The sequence below is a fragment of the Dreissena polymorpha genome, chromosome 13 (assembly GCF_020536995.1).
Source record: "Dreissena polymorpha isolate Duluth1 chromosome 13, UMN_Dpol_1.0, whole genome shotgun sequence".
Classification (NCBI taxonomy): domain Eukaryota; kingdom Metazoa; phylum Mollusca; class Bivalvia; order Myida; family Dreissenidae; genus Dreissena; species Dreissena polymorpha.
The window spans coordinates 51534237-51550231 of record NC_068367.1 but is presented as its reverse complement, the minus strand read 5'-3'; the positions used below and the strand labels follow the sequence as shown (position 1 = coordinate 51550231).

Here is a 15995-nt window from a genome sequence, read left to right as displayed (position 1 = left end):
TTTAGAGCTTTGCAAAATAAATCCTAAAAAATGAAAACGCAACGAAAGGTACAATACAATTATAATGTTTATTTCGACAAAAATGGAAAAACAAACGTGTACAAAATAATAGCACATCCGACAAGTGGACAGACAAAATTATCGTTCAACATATCGCACGATTATATGGAAGGTGTTTCGTACATAAACGTTTCATACACATATTGAGTAATAATAAATAAAAACAAGTTAATCATTTAAGACCGAATACAGTGTTAACCCATTTATGCCTAGCGTCTAGAAAAAGGCCTTGGCACACAGCGTAGACCCAGATGAGACGCCGCATGATGCAGCTTCTCATCAAGGTCTGTGCTGTTTGCTTAAAGGAATTTCTGTAAGAAATATTCTAAATATAGAAATAAATATACTAGACATCCCTAATTTTGGAAATAAATTGATGCAATTCAGAAGAATGGGAGAGTCCACTAGGTATAAATGGGTTAATGAATACTTCTATAATTTGCAAGTCATATTATTAGTATCTTTATTTTATATCTGTATCCGTTACCTCATACTCAAAGTAGCTGAGGCTGGTCCGTTTCTTAGTTATTATAAAAGGTGGTGATACGAATGAGATGTTATATGCTTTTGGTCATCACGTATAAATGGAATCTTGATATGTTTATACACTCTAACCATGAAGCAAAAAAAGCATTTGAAAATACAACGAGTTATAAATTAATTATGCTGATTATATTTACTTTGTTTATATAAAATATGTTTATGTCGCATATAAATCTGGTCAAACACGAAGAAACTCAAACATAGTATTTCAATATTAGAAAACAACAACAATGTATTGTACAAGTACAAGTGATTTCATAAGCACACTAACGTCACAACGTTATATTGTCGGTATGGTTATTTATGTTAACATAAGAGTCGTGTTCTGAGAAAACTGGGCATAATGCATGTGCGTAAAGTCCACACAGGCTAATCAGGGACGACACTTTCCGCCTAAATTGGATTTTTGCTAAGAAGAGACTTCATTTAAACGAAAAATGTCATAAAAGCGGAAAGTGTCGTCCCTGATTAGCTTGTGCGGACTGCACAGGCTAATCTGCGACGACAATTTACGCACATGCATTATGCCCAGTTTTCTCAGAACGCGACCCATAATATCTCAGACGCTACTGCAAATCTCTGACCTAACTACATGGAGTTTTAGATGATGTAAAGATTAACCATGCAAAACAGGACGTCGATTCCTGCTCGAACAGTCGTTTTATGAAATAAAACTATACGTTACAGAACTAAATGTTGTTGTGTACTATTTCTGTAGCGATAAAAATACAATAAAACATTCTAACAATACACATACGAATTGCAGTAATTGATGATTAAAAAACATATTTAAAGTTAAACAATCGATATGTTATTATTGCTTTATATCTTTTAAGTTAACAAAAAAAAGTTATAATACGTTGCCCGTTACGAGGGCTGTTTAAAAGATTGTCATATTTTACAATATTACATCAAACAGAACCTGTATAGAAGTGTAAAGTGTTCAACAATTTTATCACAGTTTGCTTTGTATTGTCATTCTATCCTACAATGTATGAAATAATGAAATGACAACGTACACTAAATGTTACTTTTTAAATAAGATTTCAAAATAAAACACTGAAAGAGACAGAACTATTTAACGACAAGAATTCATGAAAACTCAGTATTTTCACGGATTTTATTTTAAACGACACTTGGCGATTGAAGACTCAGTGTTGTATGCTGGTATCAGTTTTTTGCCGATAGTATGGATCCTGTTCCTGTTGCGAATGTTGACTCTGCTCGCACATGAGCCGCGCTCAGGATAATGAGGTTTAATGTTTGTGCGAAAAGTATCGTTCTAAATTAGCCTGTGTAGTTCGCAGAGGCGTATCAGGGACGACGATTTCCCGCTAAACTTGATTTTCGCCAAGAAGATACTTTCTTTTAACAAACAATGTCATAAATGCGGAATGTGTGGTCCCTGATTAACCTGTGCGGACAGCACAGGCTTATACGTGACCGTACTTTAGACACATGAAGTAAACCCTGTTTTCCTCCAAGATTCGGGGCTCTAAAAGTGGTGGTGGTTGTCGTTGGAGTTCGTCTCGAAGTACATGAAATCCTACAAAACAAAGAACAAGAAAGAAAAATAGCAGTGAAGCGAATAATAAATGATCATTGAATTAAAGAACTGTGTTTTTTTCCCAAAACAAATTAAACAAAATATAAAAGTTTACTTCCGTAATATGACCTGAGTGACACAATAATCAATATAATGTAATATGCTAGTCATTCAGATTAACATTTTCACTGTCACATCGTTATTGTTTCATTTATTTTTTTGTATTTGAGCCACGCTCTTTGGTAAGCCGGACTTCAAGCATGTGTATAAAGTACCGTCCCAGATTAGACTATGCGGTTCCCACAGGCTAATAGGGGACAACACTTTGTGCTTTTATGATTTTTGTTTCGTTTCTAAACGAAAAAACAGTTCAGTCGGAAAGTATTGTCACTGATTAGCGTGTGCGGACTTAACAGGCTAATCTGGGACGAAAACTTATGTAATATGTTAAGCCTGGTTTGCCCAGAGCGCGGTTGTACTTACAATCAGGAAACACGCCCCAAGCATAGTTGCCTTCATTTTGACGTCCAAATCCATGGGAACTGTAATAGAAAATTAACTGATTAAAACGAAATGTGCATAGTGAATTTCATTAATGAAACATATATCGTAGTAAGTTAGATTTATCACATACAATTACGTCAAATTTGATTTTTGCCAAGAAAAGGCCTACTTAAAACGAAAACCGACTATAAGCGGAAAGTTTCGTCCCTGATGAGCCCATACCGACTGCAATGGCAAATCTTGCACCAATGCATTAAGCCCCATTTTTCTTTCAGATTTAGGCTCAATTAAGAAACACAGTGAAAGATTACATGAGATGCCGAAGTTGTCCGCGTCAGTAAATAATTCCCTGGCCATTCCCGACCACTGCTTCGTGACCTTCCCGACCTCGGCGCCATTCTTGGGCGAGATCACCTGCAATGGTCATAATGAATGTATGAGACCGAAACAGACGAATGACACACGCTAGCAATTGTTTTAGGCCCTTGTGCACGTTAGTAATAAACACAAATAAAGCATTTTTGTATTATCGATTGTAAAACTGCTTAATGCATTTACTCATAATAAATTACAAAAGGCTTGACACAATCAATAACACTTTAATTTAAGTTTATATAAAAACACACTATTTTTTACGAGTTACACCACGGCATTTCGTGTCGACGAATAGAAATGGTTTAACAGTATATATTGGTTTTAGGAAATAAAGTGTGTTAAAATGTTTTATCTTATCCTGGTACACATATGGAAATGTTTATTATAAACAATAATTTAATATGTATTACACTGATGTGAAGAATAAACAATCTTGTTGTGAAAGATTATTGTTGTACTCAGATTAAAAAAAACGTAAAAGAAGAGTTGATGGACGAAAGGTCGATAGGAAAGCATTTCATAAGATCGATATGAAAATTACATTAAATTCACAAGACAGATAGAAATGACTCTGAATTCACAATTCCTTGGAAATTTCACTAGGTTGATAGATAATTACATTGAATTTACATGGTCGACAAAAAATGACATTAAATTCACAAGGCCGATAGAAAAATAACCATGAAAACAAAACTCGATAGAAGTGACCTTGAATTCACAAGGCTGATATGTTGACATTGCAATCAAAAGATCGTTAGATAAATGACCTTGATTTTAAAAATCGAAAGAACAATGACCTTGAACTCCACGTCAGTACACGGAATGATGCAGCAAGGCCCTTCAATGGAGAGTACCTCGTCTTTGTCATCGTCCAGAATGGCGAACTTTGGAGGAAACGGACTGCACCTGTGCGGAAAAATTGGGAACGAGTTACATTGAGTTCTGACATGTCAAAAAGCGTTCTTACATCATGCGTCACATGTTGTTTTCTAGTTTTGTTCGATTAAACTGATTGCTTTGCTCTAGCATCAAACACACAAATACATCTTTATATACAATTAGTCATTAAAAGATTTTTTGACGTTATAGACTAGGTAGGTATGTGTTTATTTTAATCTAAATGAGGTACATAAGGACATTATATTTTCACAAGATATAAACAAAAAGAAAACAGAGCAAAATGAAAAACACACACACACAAAACAAAACAATAAACATGCCCGCGCGAACAAACGCAAACACGCACATATACACGTATAATAAACTAATCAACATAGCTATTAACACAGAGATCACGTCATAATAACTACTCGCCTGTGCACCATTGCTTTTCGTCTTTATGAGCTGTCTTACACTAAAAGACTTATCTGCCTCATGTTTCCAAAATGTATAACAAAACGTGTGTTATGGCAAGCAAACAATTTTCAAAATTTCATTTAGTTATCCTTACGGCTTAATCCGTTTTGACTCATCTCATACATACATTTTTAATAATATTTATATTATATTTTATATATTATATTATATATTATAATGTATGTCACTTGCATATATTTCACATATTAATCCTAATAAACATAATTATGTTCCCATGACATCTGACGCTCACTTTTGTTTCACATATCCCACTGTCGTTCCCACGGGCGCCTCTACTTTGATCAGATGGGCGCAGCAGCTGCAGCATGCGAACCAGCAAGAGTCCTTCCAGCAACGGAACTCCCGCTCTAACCTGATCACTTCCTGCAAAATAGGAAAACTGGGCGTAATGCATTTGCGTAAAGTATCATCCCAGATTAGCATGTGGAATCCGCACAAGATAATCAGGGACGACACATTCCGCCTAAGGCGGATTTTCATTTAAAAAAGACTTCCGTTTAACGAAAATTTCAATAAAAGCGAGGGGTTTCGTCCCTGACTAGCCTGTGCCGACTGCACAAGCTAAAATGAGAAGACACTTTATACAAATGTATTAAGCTTCGTGTCCCGGAAAGACGCTCAACTTATAATTATAAAGAACCTTAACAACACTTCATACAGTGCCTCATTCATTTTGTGTGTTTTATTTTGATATTCGTGTTCAAAGTTGTTTGTAATAGTAATAGTCAAAAGCTATAGACATGATAATATTAAAGTGTGCAGTGTTCTATGGGTTTGGTGCAGGTCTGGAACTGGGAATATCAGTTATACAATGTAATATTTTAGTTAAACTGTTTGTAACACGAACTTCTTTTATTTAGAAATATACACATTGTAAAAAGTATAGGAAGACAAAATTTGCAATAACGGAAACACTATAATCAAAATTCTAATCATCATTATAATACGCACCGATAAATAGTTTGGCCATTCTTATTCTTTGGCATATCTTATATAATAATTGAGTTATATTGCTGGACGATTAAATGTGTTCAACAAATATAACCTAAAACAAAAAATAAATAAAAGAGCTGTAGGGTAAATTATCTTAACCATATTGCATTCACTGTTCTTTTCTCCTGGAATCGAGGTAGAAAATTCAGTTTGCGAAAAAACAATCATTTCGTGTTTGTATTTGTTTTTATATTTTATAATAACATTCGCTCATAATGTCGGGTTAACTGTCATTTTATTAATGCTTTAAGCAATGATTTTCTGCAATATTATGAGCCCCGTCCTTGGAAAACGGGATTTAATGCATGTGCGGTAAGTGTCGTCCATATTAGCCTGTGTAGTCCGCAGGGACGGAAATTTCCGCTTTAACGGTGTTTTTAGTTTTAAGAATGTTTCTTCTAAACGAAAATCCAGTAAGGGCGGAGCGCGTTTTCCCCATATAAGTCTTTGTGGACCTCACAGGCTATTCTGGGACGACACTTGACGCACATGCATTATGGTCAGTTTTCCAACAACACTGCCCATATATAAAGTTTGTTGTGTGGCTTACCTTGTCTGCATTGTCTGTGATGTGCATAGTAAACCCCCTGTTGGATTGGCAACACTGCCTTTCACAGGCGCCGGACTCTGAAACATGTAAAACATTATTTAACCCATTTATGCCTAGTGGACTCTCCCGTCCTTCTAAATAAGACCAATTTATTTCCAAAATAAGGGATGTCTAGTATATTTATTTCTATTTTTAGAATATTTATTACAGAATTTCCTACAAGCAAACAGCGCAGACCCATAAGAGACGTCGCATAATACGGCGTCTCATCTGGGTCAATGCTGTTTACCAAGGCCTTTTTTCTAGACGCTAGGCATAAATGGGTTAAAAACAATGACCACTGTAAGATAAACATTTGAACAAACAAGATAAAGATGACTAAGCAATTAACAATGACTATTGAAAGCTCACCTGAGAAACTGTAGCTCAGATGTACAAATCTAGTGACCCATATGGACCGCTTTTTACAACAGTGGAATACATTGCACCTACTCAATAGACGATCAATATACGATGTTATCAACCTATATTTACCCATCAAAGCCTTTCATTTTATTGACGTTTTTTTTCTAATTTTTTAAATGCCTTTATGACCCCTTTAGAATGAGATTTACTAAATAAAAATAGACAAAAAAAACCCTATAGATTATGCAAATTACTAAATATGGATAAACTGGGCTTAATCGCATTAAGGTTTTCAATGTTTTCCCTATTGACGCCAATGTTACATTGGCGATCAACATTTGAATGGTCACTTTTTTTATTACAGAGACATACTTATAGAAACACTGGGATTTCAAACAAAAATGATGTTTCAAGCTATTCGCTATGTAAGCCTATGTAAGGTATATATTGAAAAAAAAGTGTGACCCACGGGCTGAGGCCAGTTTTGAACAATCTTTGAACAGAAACTTTAGATGATACATTATCCAAATATGACAGACATGTGCTTCGGGGTTTCAAACAAGAATGTTTGCAAAGGTTTTCCGAATATCAATAAAGTTAACATGTGACCCCCGGGATGGGACCTGTGTAGATCCTAAGAGCATACTTTGTAGATGTACTCTAGATGATGTATCATACCAAACATTAATGTCACGGGCTTTGTGATTTCAGACAAGAAGATTAAGTTTTCCTGTACTGGTCTATGTAAAACTCGATACACCAGTGCAAAGAACAGTTTTCACCCCATGGGGAATTATTTGATCAGACATTGTAAACACTACTATCAAATTTAACACCTCTGTACCATATGCAAAGCGGCGAAGGAGGAAGCATTTTTTGTGATCGGACTGACAGACGGACGACGGACATCATGGTATATGGACATCATGGTATCTGGACATCATGGTATATGGACATCATGGTATATGGACATCATGGTATATGGACATCATGGTATCTCAATAGCTCATGATGAGCGTGTTATGCTCATGCGAGCTAAAAAAAGATCGTTCACTATTCTAGAAATGCGTGTCTTATAAATAAACATATACATATATGTTGCATTTATGGTAGCAACATTTGCTTCAAAAACGATGAAACAAATATTATGAAAGATGTGTTATATGAACGACTATATCAAGATAGTAAAAACTGACCTTCTTTCGCAGAGTATACTTGCTGCCCAACGCTGTTCAACAGCTTGTACTTGTTCTTTTGTTCCCACCCAGTAAACACTGACAATAATAGAACAAAAACACGTTACCATAATAAAATTTTATTTGAGTCACATTAATGTTTTCGTTGTTTTGTTGGTCCACGAATGTACCACAAACACATCGACAAATTTCCTATGCAAATTTCTCTTTTTTCCCAATATCAGAAATCCATGAACCTACGTGTCCACGATTAAGTCATTTTTGAAAAAAACTACGAAATTTCATGCAGACGAACATATCAGGTAATTGATTTTACAGTACCTTTCTCAAGTATTTGGTCGCTATTAAATGCCATTTAAACGTATGACTTTGGATGTTGAAGTGTAAACAATAGGGCTAAGATAATTCTATAAAGGTTATGTGAATCTTTGCTGTGTCTTGCCAAATCAGTTCTATGATGGAGAGACTCACTCTCAAACATGTCGATCTTTTGCTTCACGAGTATCTGATCAATCTGTGCGAGGTACTCAAGGCCCTGGGGGCACCCTGGGATCCCGGCTGGCATAGGCATCCACACTACTGGCGCGGGATGGGCCATTGGCATACCTAAAAAAGACACAGTTTCCAAGCTCTTTGATAACTGGGCTAAATATATGTGCGTAAAGTGATATCCCACAATAGCTTGAGCAATCCGCGCAGGCTACTCAGGGACGACACTTTCCGCTTTTAAGCAATAATTATTTTGTAGGAAATCTCTTCTAAACAAAAATGCAGTTTATACGGAAAGAGTCACGTTGCCCATGTGCATTAGCTTCCGAGAACGAGACTCATTTATATAAACAGGTATACCCTTTGTCTACAATAAAACACCGTACATAATTATAATCGTTGAGTGTTTTTACATCATCTCCATAATCAAAGAAGCATATCAACGCCAATTCTTTCTCTTAATACTAAGATCAATTCTCACCGGGCTGACCCAAGATGACTTGCTGTCCATGCACGGCGTGGCCAGCTGAAAGCAACAAGAGGCGCGTACAAATAACACACCATCATCAAGTGCTATATCTATATAAACCGCGATCTTTATAAACGGGCTTTATTATTGATTGTTCACAAAGTGTCGTCCCAAATAAGACTGTGCTCCGCATTGACAGGATTTTCGTTTAAGAGATTTAATTTAAACATTAAACAAAACATTTGATAAAAGCGGAAAGTGTCGTGTCTGAAAAGTGTTTGCGGGCTGCACAGGCTTCCATGGGACGACACCAGCACACATGCATTAAGTGTTCCCAGTGGCAAGCGTTAATAAACGGCCATTTACATTTTTTATTCAACGGATGAAGTATTTTAATAAGATCAAAAACGCATTTATTGTTTGCAATTATCTACAATTCTTGTTATTCATTCGTCTGCATTTAAAGTGCATGTCTATTGCAGTGCTTTAAGCATGATACGGTCGCCGTGGTGTAGTGGACAAAGGTGTCCGCCTTGCGACCTGGAGATCACGCGTTCAATCCCCACTGTGTGAGCTTTCCTAATATCTCCCCCAAAGACACCGCGTACTAGATTAACCAAGGAGATGGACTCGATAGCGGTAACCAAGGAGATGGACTCGATAGCGGTTCAATAAGCCTTATAATTTCGTTTATTTTCTACTTTTTTTGTTTTAATAAACTGATTTTAAAAACACTAAGTTCAATTGCGAGCACATTCAGACCAAAACCATAAGAAGATTATTATGTATGATGGAGCAAAACAGTACGCCGATCATGTTCGTCGGTAATAATTCGACTTAAATTTTGTGTTAAATAGGTCCATTTTATATTTAATCCGAACACATTTATCAGATCTTACTCTTATAAACCAAATTTTCGTGGTTGCAAGCAATACATACCTATGCATATGATTACGAACATCAAAAGTATTCGTAAGTAAAAACATGTCACAAACAAGAGATGTGTTTGTCAGAAACACAATGCCCCCGAATGCGCCGCTTTGAAGCCATATATTTGACCTTTGACCTTGAAGGATGACCTTTACCTTTCACCACTCAAAATATGCATGGGATACACATGCATGCCAAATATCAAGTTGCTATCTTCAATATTGCAAAAGTTAAGACCAAGGTTTAAGTTTTGTGACACATACAATGACAGGCACATACAATGACAGGAAGACAGACGGACAGGCTAAAAACAATATACCCCCGATCATTCAATCCGGGGGTATACAATTGTCTCTAAATACTATGGTCAGTTCTTACCATGTGCACCGGGTTGTCCATAGCCGGGTTGACCCATGACCGGTTGCCCATAGCCGGGTTGACCGTACTGTCCATACCCTGGCTGCGCTGCAGCCACGTATCCCTGAGGAGGGGGAGGGCCGGTGGGTGCCTGACCAACTGGAAACAGCAATTGGTGAGTTTAAAAATCAAACGCATAATAAGTGGATGTTAATTTAAAAAAAAGGGTCAAATATATTCTTCATTCAACGGATCAAGTATTTTTGTTGTAATTCATTCGTTTACATTTACTTTGTATTTCGCTTAAGGGATTTTACTATTGTATTTCGATAGAAGCAGAACAAAACACAGCACTTTCCGCGTTATTTTATTTAAGGATTCGAAATTGCACACAAAGCGGAAAGTTGTGTCCCTGATTGTACTTGCTAATCATTCCAGTCCATATTCGGATATCGCATCTCATAAAGTGAGTGACACAATATACAAAAGCATGTGCAAACAACAATTGTACATAACGCACACACAAAAAGAAAGCTTCCTTTTCACACCATATTAATTTTCGCGAACTTTAAATTTTAGCATTATCAATTTTTCAGTTGGGATTTTATCAGAATATTATTTTCAAACATGTCGGCGCAATCCTTAAATTAACATTTCATTCCAGTGAAAAAGTTTAGAAAAGAAACTTATGCTTTGTCGAATAATGAACTTGTGCATGACCTTCCAAAGTGTTGTACCATTACCGTACTCTGAAACAGTTTACGTCAAAACTTCTCAATACTATACTATTAGCTACGTATTTTTTGGAAAATGTGTTTTTTACAAAACAAGAATTTACAGCAACTCATTGACTACATCATAGTGAGGGGATAGTGATGTGCATGTGTTATATAATAATGCGAATGTACCGCCCCCCCCCCCCCCCCAAAAAAAAAGGCAACAAAAGAATACATAAATGTAACTACAGTAACTACCATCTTACTGCAGATTCTATTTTTGTTGTTATATTGGTATATCAGCATTATTGTCTCCATTTAGGCTTACCGGTATCTGCTGCAATTTTAGTTTATCGATGCACATTCAGTGGAACCGCTCATTACATATTATGGCGCACCAAATGGATCGAAACTTTAACTTCTGCTGCAGCAGATAAAAAATGCTGCTCGAGCATTATCTAGCATTTGTCCTGCTGCAGCAGAAAAATCCTGCTCGACCAGCATTTTTTTTAGATTTTGGCATCAGCCACTCAGAATCAGATTACACATAGGCATAAATCATGTTACGTTGGAGCAATTGATAAAACAAATTTGCATGTTCCAAATGCCTTATAGATTTTAAAGCTTAATTATTTTTTATGAACAACTACGAAAAAGGATGTGAATTAAATAATAATTGATTAAAACACAGATTATGAGTTTATTGCAGTTTTTCTTAAGTTATTGTCAGTTCTATTTCGCTTCTGTAGAGGTAGCTTATGTCGTCCGTTCATAAGCTCAAATTTGATTGGCTGACGGGTTCAAAGGCTTAAAAATAAATGCTGGTAGAGCAGGATTTTTCTGCTGCAGCAGAAAAATGCTGCTCGGGCAGGAATTTTGATGGTCGAGCAGCATCTAGATACTGCTCGAGCAGCATTTTTTTCTGCTGTAGCAGATGTTTAAGTTTCGTCGCCTTTTGCGCGCCATAACATAAAGTAATGATAAGCTCGACCGGCATTTTAGCTGCAATGACCATTCTTTTAACACTTTGTACTAAATGCAATGAAAATCGTTTAATACGTTGAACTAAATGCCCATATTGATAATAGTTGAGCTTCGCTGTAAAATGCCATCTCATGTAATCATGTGCATGCCGCACATGCTAATCAGGGACGACAATTTCCTGCATACATTGGATTTTCTTTTACAAGATGCTTCCTTTAAACGAAACTTTGCGCACATATATAACGCAAGTTTTCCCATAACTATGGTTATTTTTAAACAGCAATGTATATCACCAATAGACGTTTAAGAGACTTCATAATGCATCTTAGGTGTTTTACAAGATGATTCCGTAAGCAATTAACTTGTGTAATACTTATTTATATGGCCGTTATGTTATGAACACTTCAACATTTGGGAAAAGAACCACTGGAACTCTTATAGATGTTAAAATTGTATCACAACATTGTCAGAGAAAGCGCGTTTACTCGCCGAGGTTTACTGTGTATTTAGAACTATTGCAAAATATCAACACATGTTTTATTATGTACGACAAAACTAAAAGCGACCCGTGTCCCTTTAATTGAAACATTATAAAAGTATGAGACGCGCTTTGTGAAAACCGGTTCTAATGCATGTAAAAAAGTGTCGTCCCAGAAAAGCTTGTGCAGTCCGCGAAGGCTAATCAGGGACGCTTAGTTCCGCTTTAATGTTCGAAACATTATAGGATGAACATGTCAAACATCAACAATGCTATATTTTGAAGGGTTATCGTTTAATACAAATATATGTATATCAATTACAAGCTTATGTAATCAATCAGTCATGCCTATGGAATTCCATTGCTGCAATGCTAATGTCCGTATGTTTTCGCTTTAAACAGATCAATATGACCGATATCTTAACAGTTAACATTTCCCTTTTGTTAATCACGAACCTCAAAATTGTAAAAACAGATTACCAATGCTTACGCACAAACTTTCGTTGAATTCACAGTTCACATGTACAAAGTCAATACAATAATAAAATCATAAAAAACTACATACCTTTCGACATAGCTGTATTCAGTGGGTGTCTTCAGTACGCACGTATTAAGCAAAATCGATTGATCAGACCTGTAAAAGGTAAACAAACTGAGATAAACAAACCCGTAACTATGGCCCATTTCCTTGTACGTGGTTATTGTTACCTTATTGCCTGTATGTATTTGACGATGAGCTGTATATGCTTTAGTTATAAATAAACTTTCTGATCGGTCCGGTTCTGTATTATTATAATAACATTTGAAGGATGAAATGTCAATAGGGAATTATTTGATAGTAGTGAAAATATTGAAATAGGATTAGATTTTTTGCATAATTCTATAGACATTTGATGACGAGACAATAGACGAATTCAAAATTTGTATCATCATCATCATCATCATCATCATCACCATCATCATCATCATCATCATCATCATCATCATCATCATCATCATCATCATCATCATCATCATCATCATCATCATCATCATCATCATGATCATCATCATCATCATCATCATCATCATCATCATCATCATCATCATCATCATCATCATCATCATCATCAGAAGCAGCAGCAGCAGCAGCAGCACTTTAATCATTGTTATAATCATCATAACCACAAACACTACCATTATTATTATCATCCACATTAAACCAGCACTATATCAAAATCAATATCATTATTATTAGCATAATCGTCATCATGTGAACAAATAAACTAATTGTTTATGTCATTTGTTATTCATATTGTCAAAACGAAAAGATTTTTTAGGCCAAGTACCTTTGCCGTTTCATATTTATTTGTTGGAACATTTGTACTTGATGTGCTGATCTTTGCATACATGTCATATTAGTCGTACATGGTATTGTTTTATCATATTTTCCAAACATCATTTTTACTGACTTGTTAATAAACGGGTCTCAAATTTTATCTTTATAATAACCACGATGAATGTGTGCAAAGTGACATACCAGACGATTGTATAGTCCGCATCGCCTAATCTGGGACGACACGTCACGCAAATGCATTAAACGCCTTTTTTTGCCTTATTCATAGATCAATATCGAAAGGAAGCCGGGCGCGAGCTAAACGGGTATTGTATACGTATTGATCGCCACGGGGACAGTGCATTGCTATTGTCAATAATGTATCAATGATTTATAACGCGTACCAGTTAAGTAAGCTAAATAACAGTTATTTCATTATATCATTATTGTATTATGAGTGCAGCATTCGGGTATCACGTTTGTGTGACAGTGTTCGCTTTTATCTTTAGTTCCTGAATTTGTATCGACGATGTATTCATAGATTTGTTTTAACACTTTTGTAAATGATTATTTAAGTAAATTCCGACAAACGTCTGCAACATTCTTTTGGTGGACATTGATCGATTGTTGTATGTTTGCATTTCATTCAATCATAAAATATACGTCATTCTAATCGCAACTGAAGTATACGGTTTCTCAATGATCAGACATTTCAAAAGACAGGGCTTAAATGTCGAAAGAACGCATTACAGTGTTACTAGATTAAGTACACTCCATGTGACCTTTATTGTTCAGTTTCAATGCGTAAATTTATTACGCTCGCGGTATATAGGTAAATTGGAAAGTAATTATGTCAATAATAAGCTGTCAAATTAACACCATTATGGAACAGTTAACTTTCAATCATTATTAAACAGAACAGAACTTTAAACATAAACCTTTCCTTAAACATGTAATAAATGTAATCGTCTTCTATTGAATTTGTAACGATAGTTTCCTTAGTTTTATAGAATAATATATAATGATATAGCTCATTTCAATTTAAACAATAGCATAAGGCAATTGGTTCATATTGAAATAAACGAACGAACAAGCCAGTGAAATTCTCAAAACTTTTCGAATGACGCTGAAACATACACGTAGGATTACGACTATCGTTTTGACAATAAAGACACCACACGTCGAACTTCTTTTCTTTATAGCAAAACTTAAAGATGTTGGCAATTGCATTATACAAATGAGTATTAACACGCGGTCGTTTTGTTATAATTTTGAACAGTTTATACGAGTGCGTTATGATAGTGTGGAAATATATGTCATTGGAAGGTGGTATTCAGGTGAATTGCATTGCACTTGTGCATTATGTGAAGATGTATTTCACGATTAAATTGTTTAATGAAACTCATCGCTCATGTAAAATTCTATTTCATTGCCTTTTAATAATATTCTATACACTACTAAATTCAAGTAATATCAACATTTAATTTTAATTCACTGATAAAGATTTAATAATATAATAAAAAATAAAGCACCTACCTGATATATAATATCCAATGCAAATGGCTAAAACCCAACGTACATGGCGGAATGATCAATAAAACTATTTTGAAATCGCCAATACGGTCAAATTTCAAAATGTAACCACTTATTCACAATCAAGTATTGATTAACCCCTTGTGTCAATTGTGAACGTGACGTCACGTCAAATACTAGCACATGCCTGAACTAATCGCTAATCGATACAAAACTCTTTAAATAATTTTATTGAATTTCTATCATGTATCAGATTTTTTGAATGTCTATCTTGAGTTGGGACGGATTGGTTTTAATTAACCTAATATTGCTTTATATAAAATACATACTCTTTATATACAGTGTTGATTTATAAAACGTTATTTTCAATCTAGTCATTGTAATAACGGATTAAAACAGTCTTAAGGACCAATAGACATAAATATGAACTGAAAACATGTACATTTACACAGGTACACTATTTTTCATGCTATAACATGATAGGGATTATAAAAATGGAATTTACACTGTACAAGCTTAACGTATTTAAATGACCACGCGAATTCACTGAATATTTCAAAAACAAGAATAAATATTACAATTGATCATCTAAACAACAGTAAGTCTTTTTTATCCAGAATAAGATTATTTTGGTCGACCATTTTATACCTCACGATCATATATTTTTCGGTAACAGTTTACCATTTTTCAATTACATATAAGTATTTATATGAGCAATATATCTAATTAAACAGAAACCTAACATTTAAAGCCAGAAATTCAAAATAAACATCCTAATCGGGGAGGACACGTTCTGCCTAAACATCCTAATCGGGGAGGACACGTTCTGCCTAAACATTCTAATCGGGGAGGACACGTTCTGCCTAAACATCCTAATCGGGGAGGACACGTTCTGCCTAAACATTCTAATCGGGGAGGATACGTTCTGCCTAAACATCCTAACCGGGGAGGACACGTTCTGCCTAAACATCCTAATTGGGGAGGACACGTTCTGCCTAAACATCCTAATTGGGGAGGACACGTTCTGCCTAAACTTAATTTACGTTAAGAAGAGGCATCCTTTAAGCGACGAATTTCCTTTAAAAGGAAAACGGTCGTCCAATACAAGCATGTGCGGACTGCACAGGCTAATATGTGACGCCATTTTACGCACAGGCATTAAACACCGTTTTCCC

The 15995-nt window shown here is 35.5% G+C and overlaps 1 protein-coding gene across 2 annotated transcripts; it reads right to left on the bottom strand.

The window, feature by feature from the left end:
• Positions 1 to 54: 54 nt before the first annotated feature.
• Positions 55 to 14963, bottom strand: LOC127855447 (phospholipid scramblase 2-like). 2 transcript variants are annotated; one of them, XM_052391027.1, is made up of 12 exons: positions 14824 to 14963; positions 12538 to 12606; positions 9816 to 9953; positions 8520 to 8564; positions 8021 to 8155; positions 7550 to 7627; positions 5949 to 6025; positions 4638 to 4768; positions 3826 to 3934; positions 2965 to 3067; positions 2633 to 2691; positions 55 to 2149 (listed from the first exon to the last, which is right to left on the bottom strand). In XM_052391027.1, exons 2-12 carry the CDS (start codon positions 12545 to 12547, stop codon positions 2099 to 2101), a joined length of 936 nt encoding a protein of 311 aa, XP_052246987.1. In that variant the 5' UTR covers positions 12548 to 12606; positions 14824 to 14963; the 3' UTR covers positions 55 to 2098. The 2 variants fall into 2 exon arrangements, with proteins under 2 accessions (XP_052246987.1, XP_052246988.1); XM_052391028.1 differs by lacking the exon at positions 14824 to 14963 and adding an exon at positions 13492 to 13563.
• Positions 14964 to 15995: the final 1032 nt, after the last annotated feature.

Bases quoted from the DNA above. Each gene is read 5' to 3' on its own strand.
- LOC127855447 (XM_052391027.1), bottom strand. The intron at 8,156-8,519 runs GTGAGAATTGAT...TGTCTTTTTTAG, and splicing joins AGTCATCTTGGGTCAGCCCG to GTATGCCAATGGCCCATCCC. The intron at 3,935-4,637 runs GTGAGCGTCAGA...TTTTCCGCACAG, and splicing joins GTGGGATATGTGAAACAAAA to GTGCAGTCCGTTTCCTCCAA.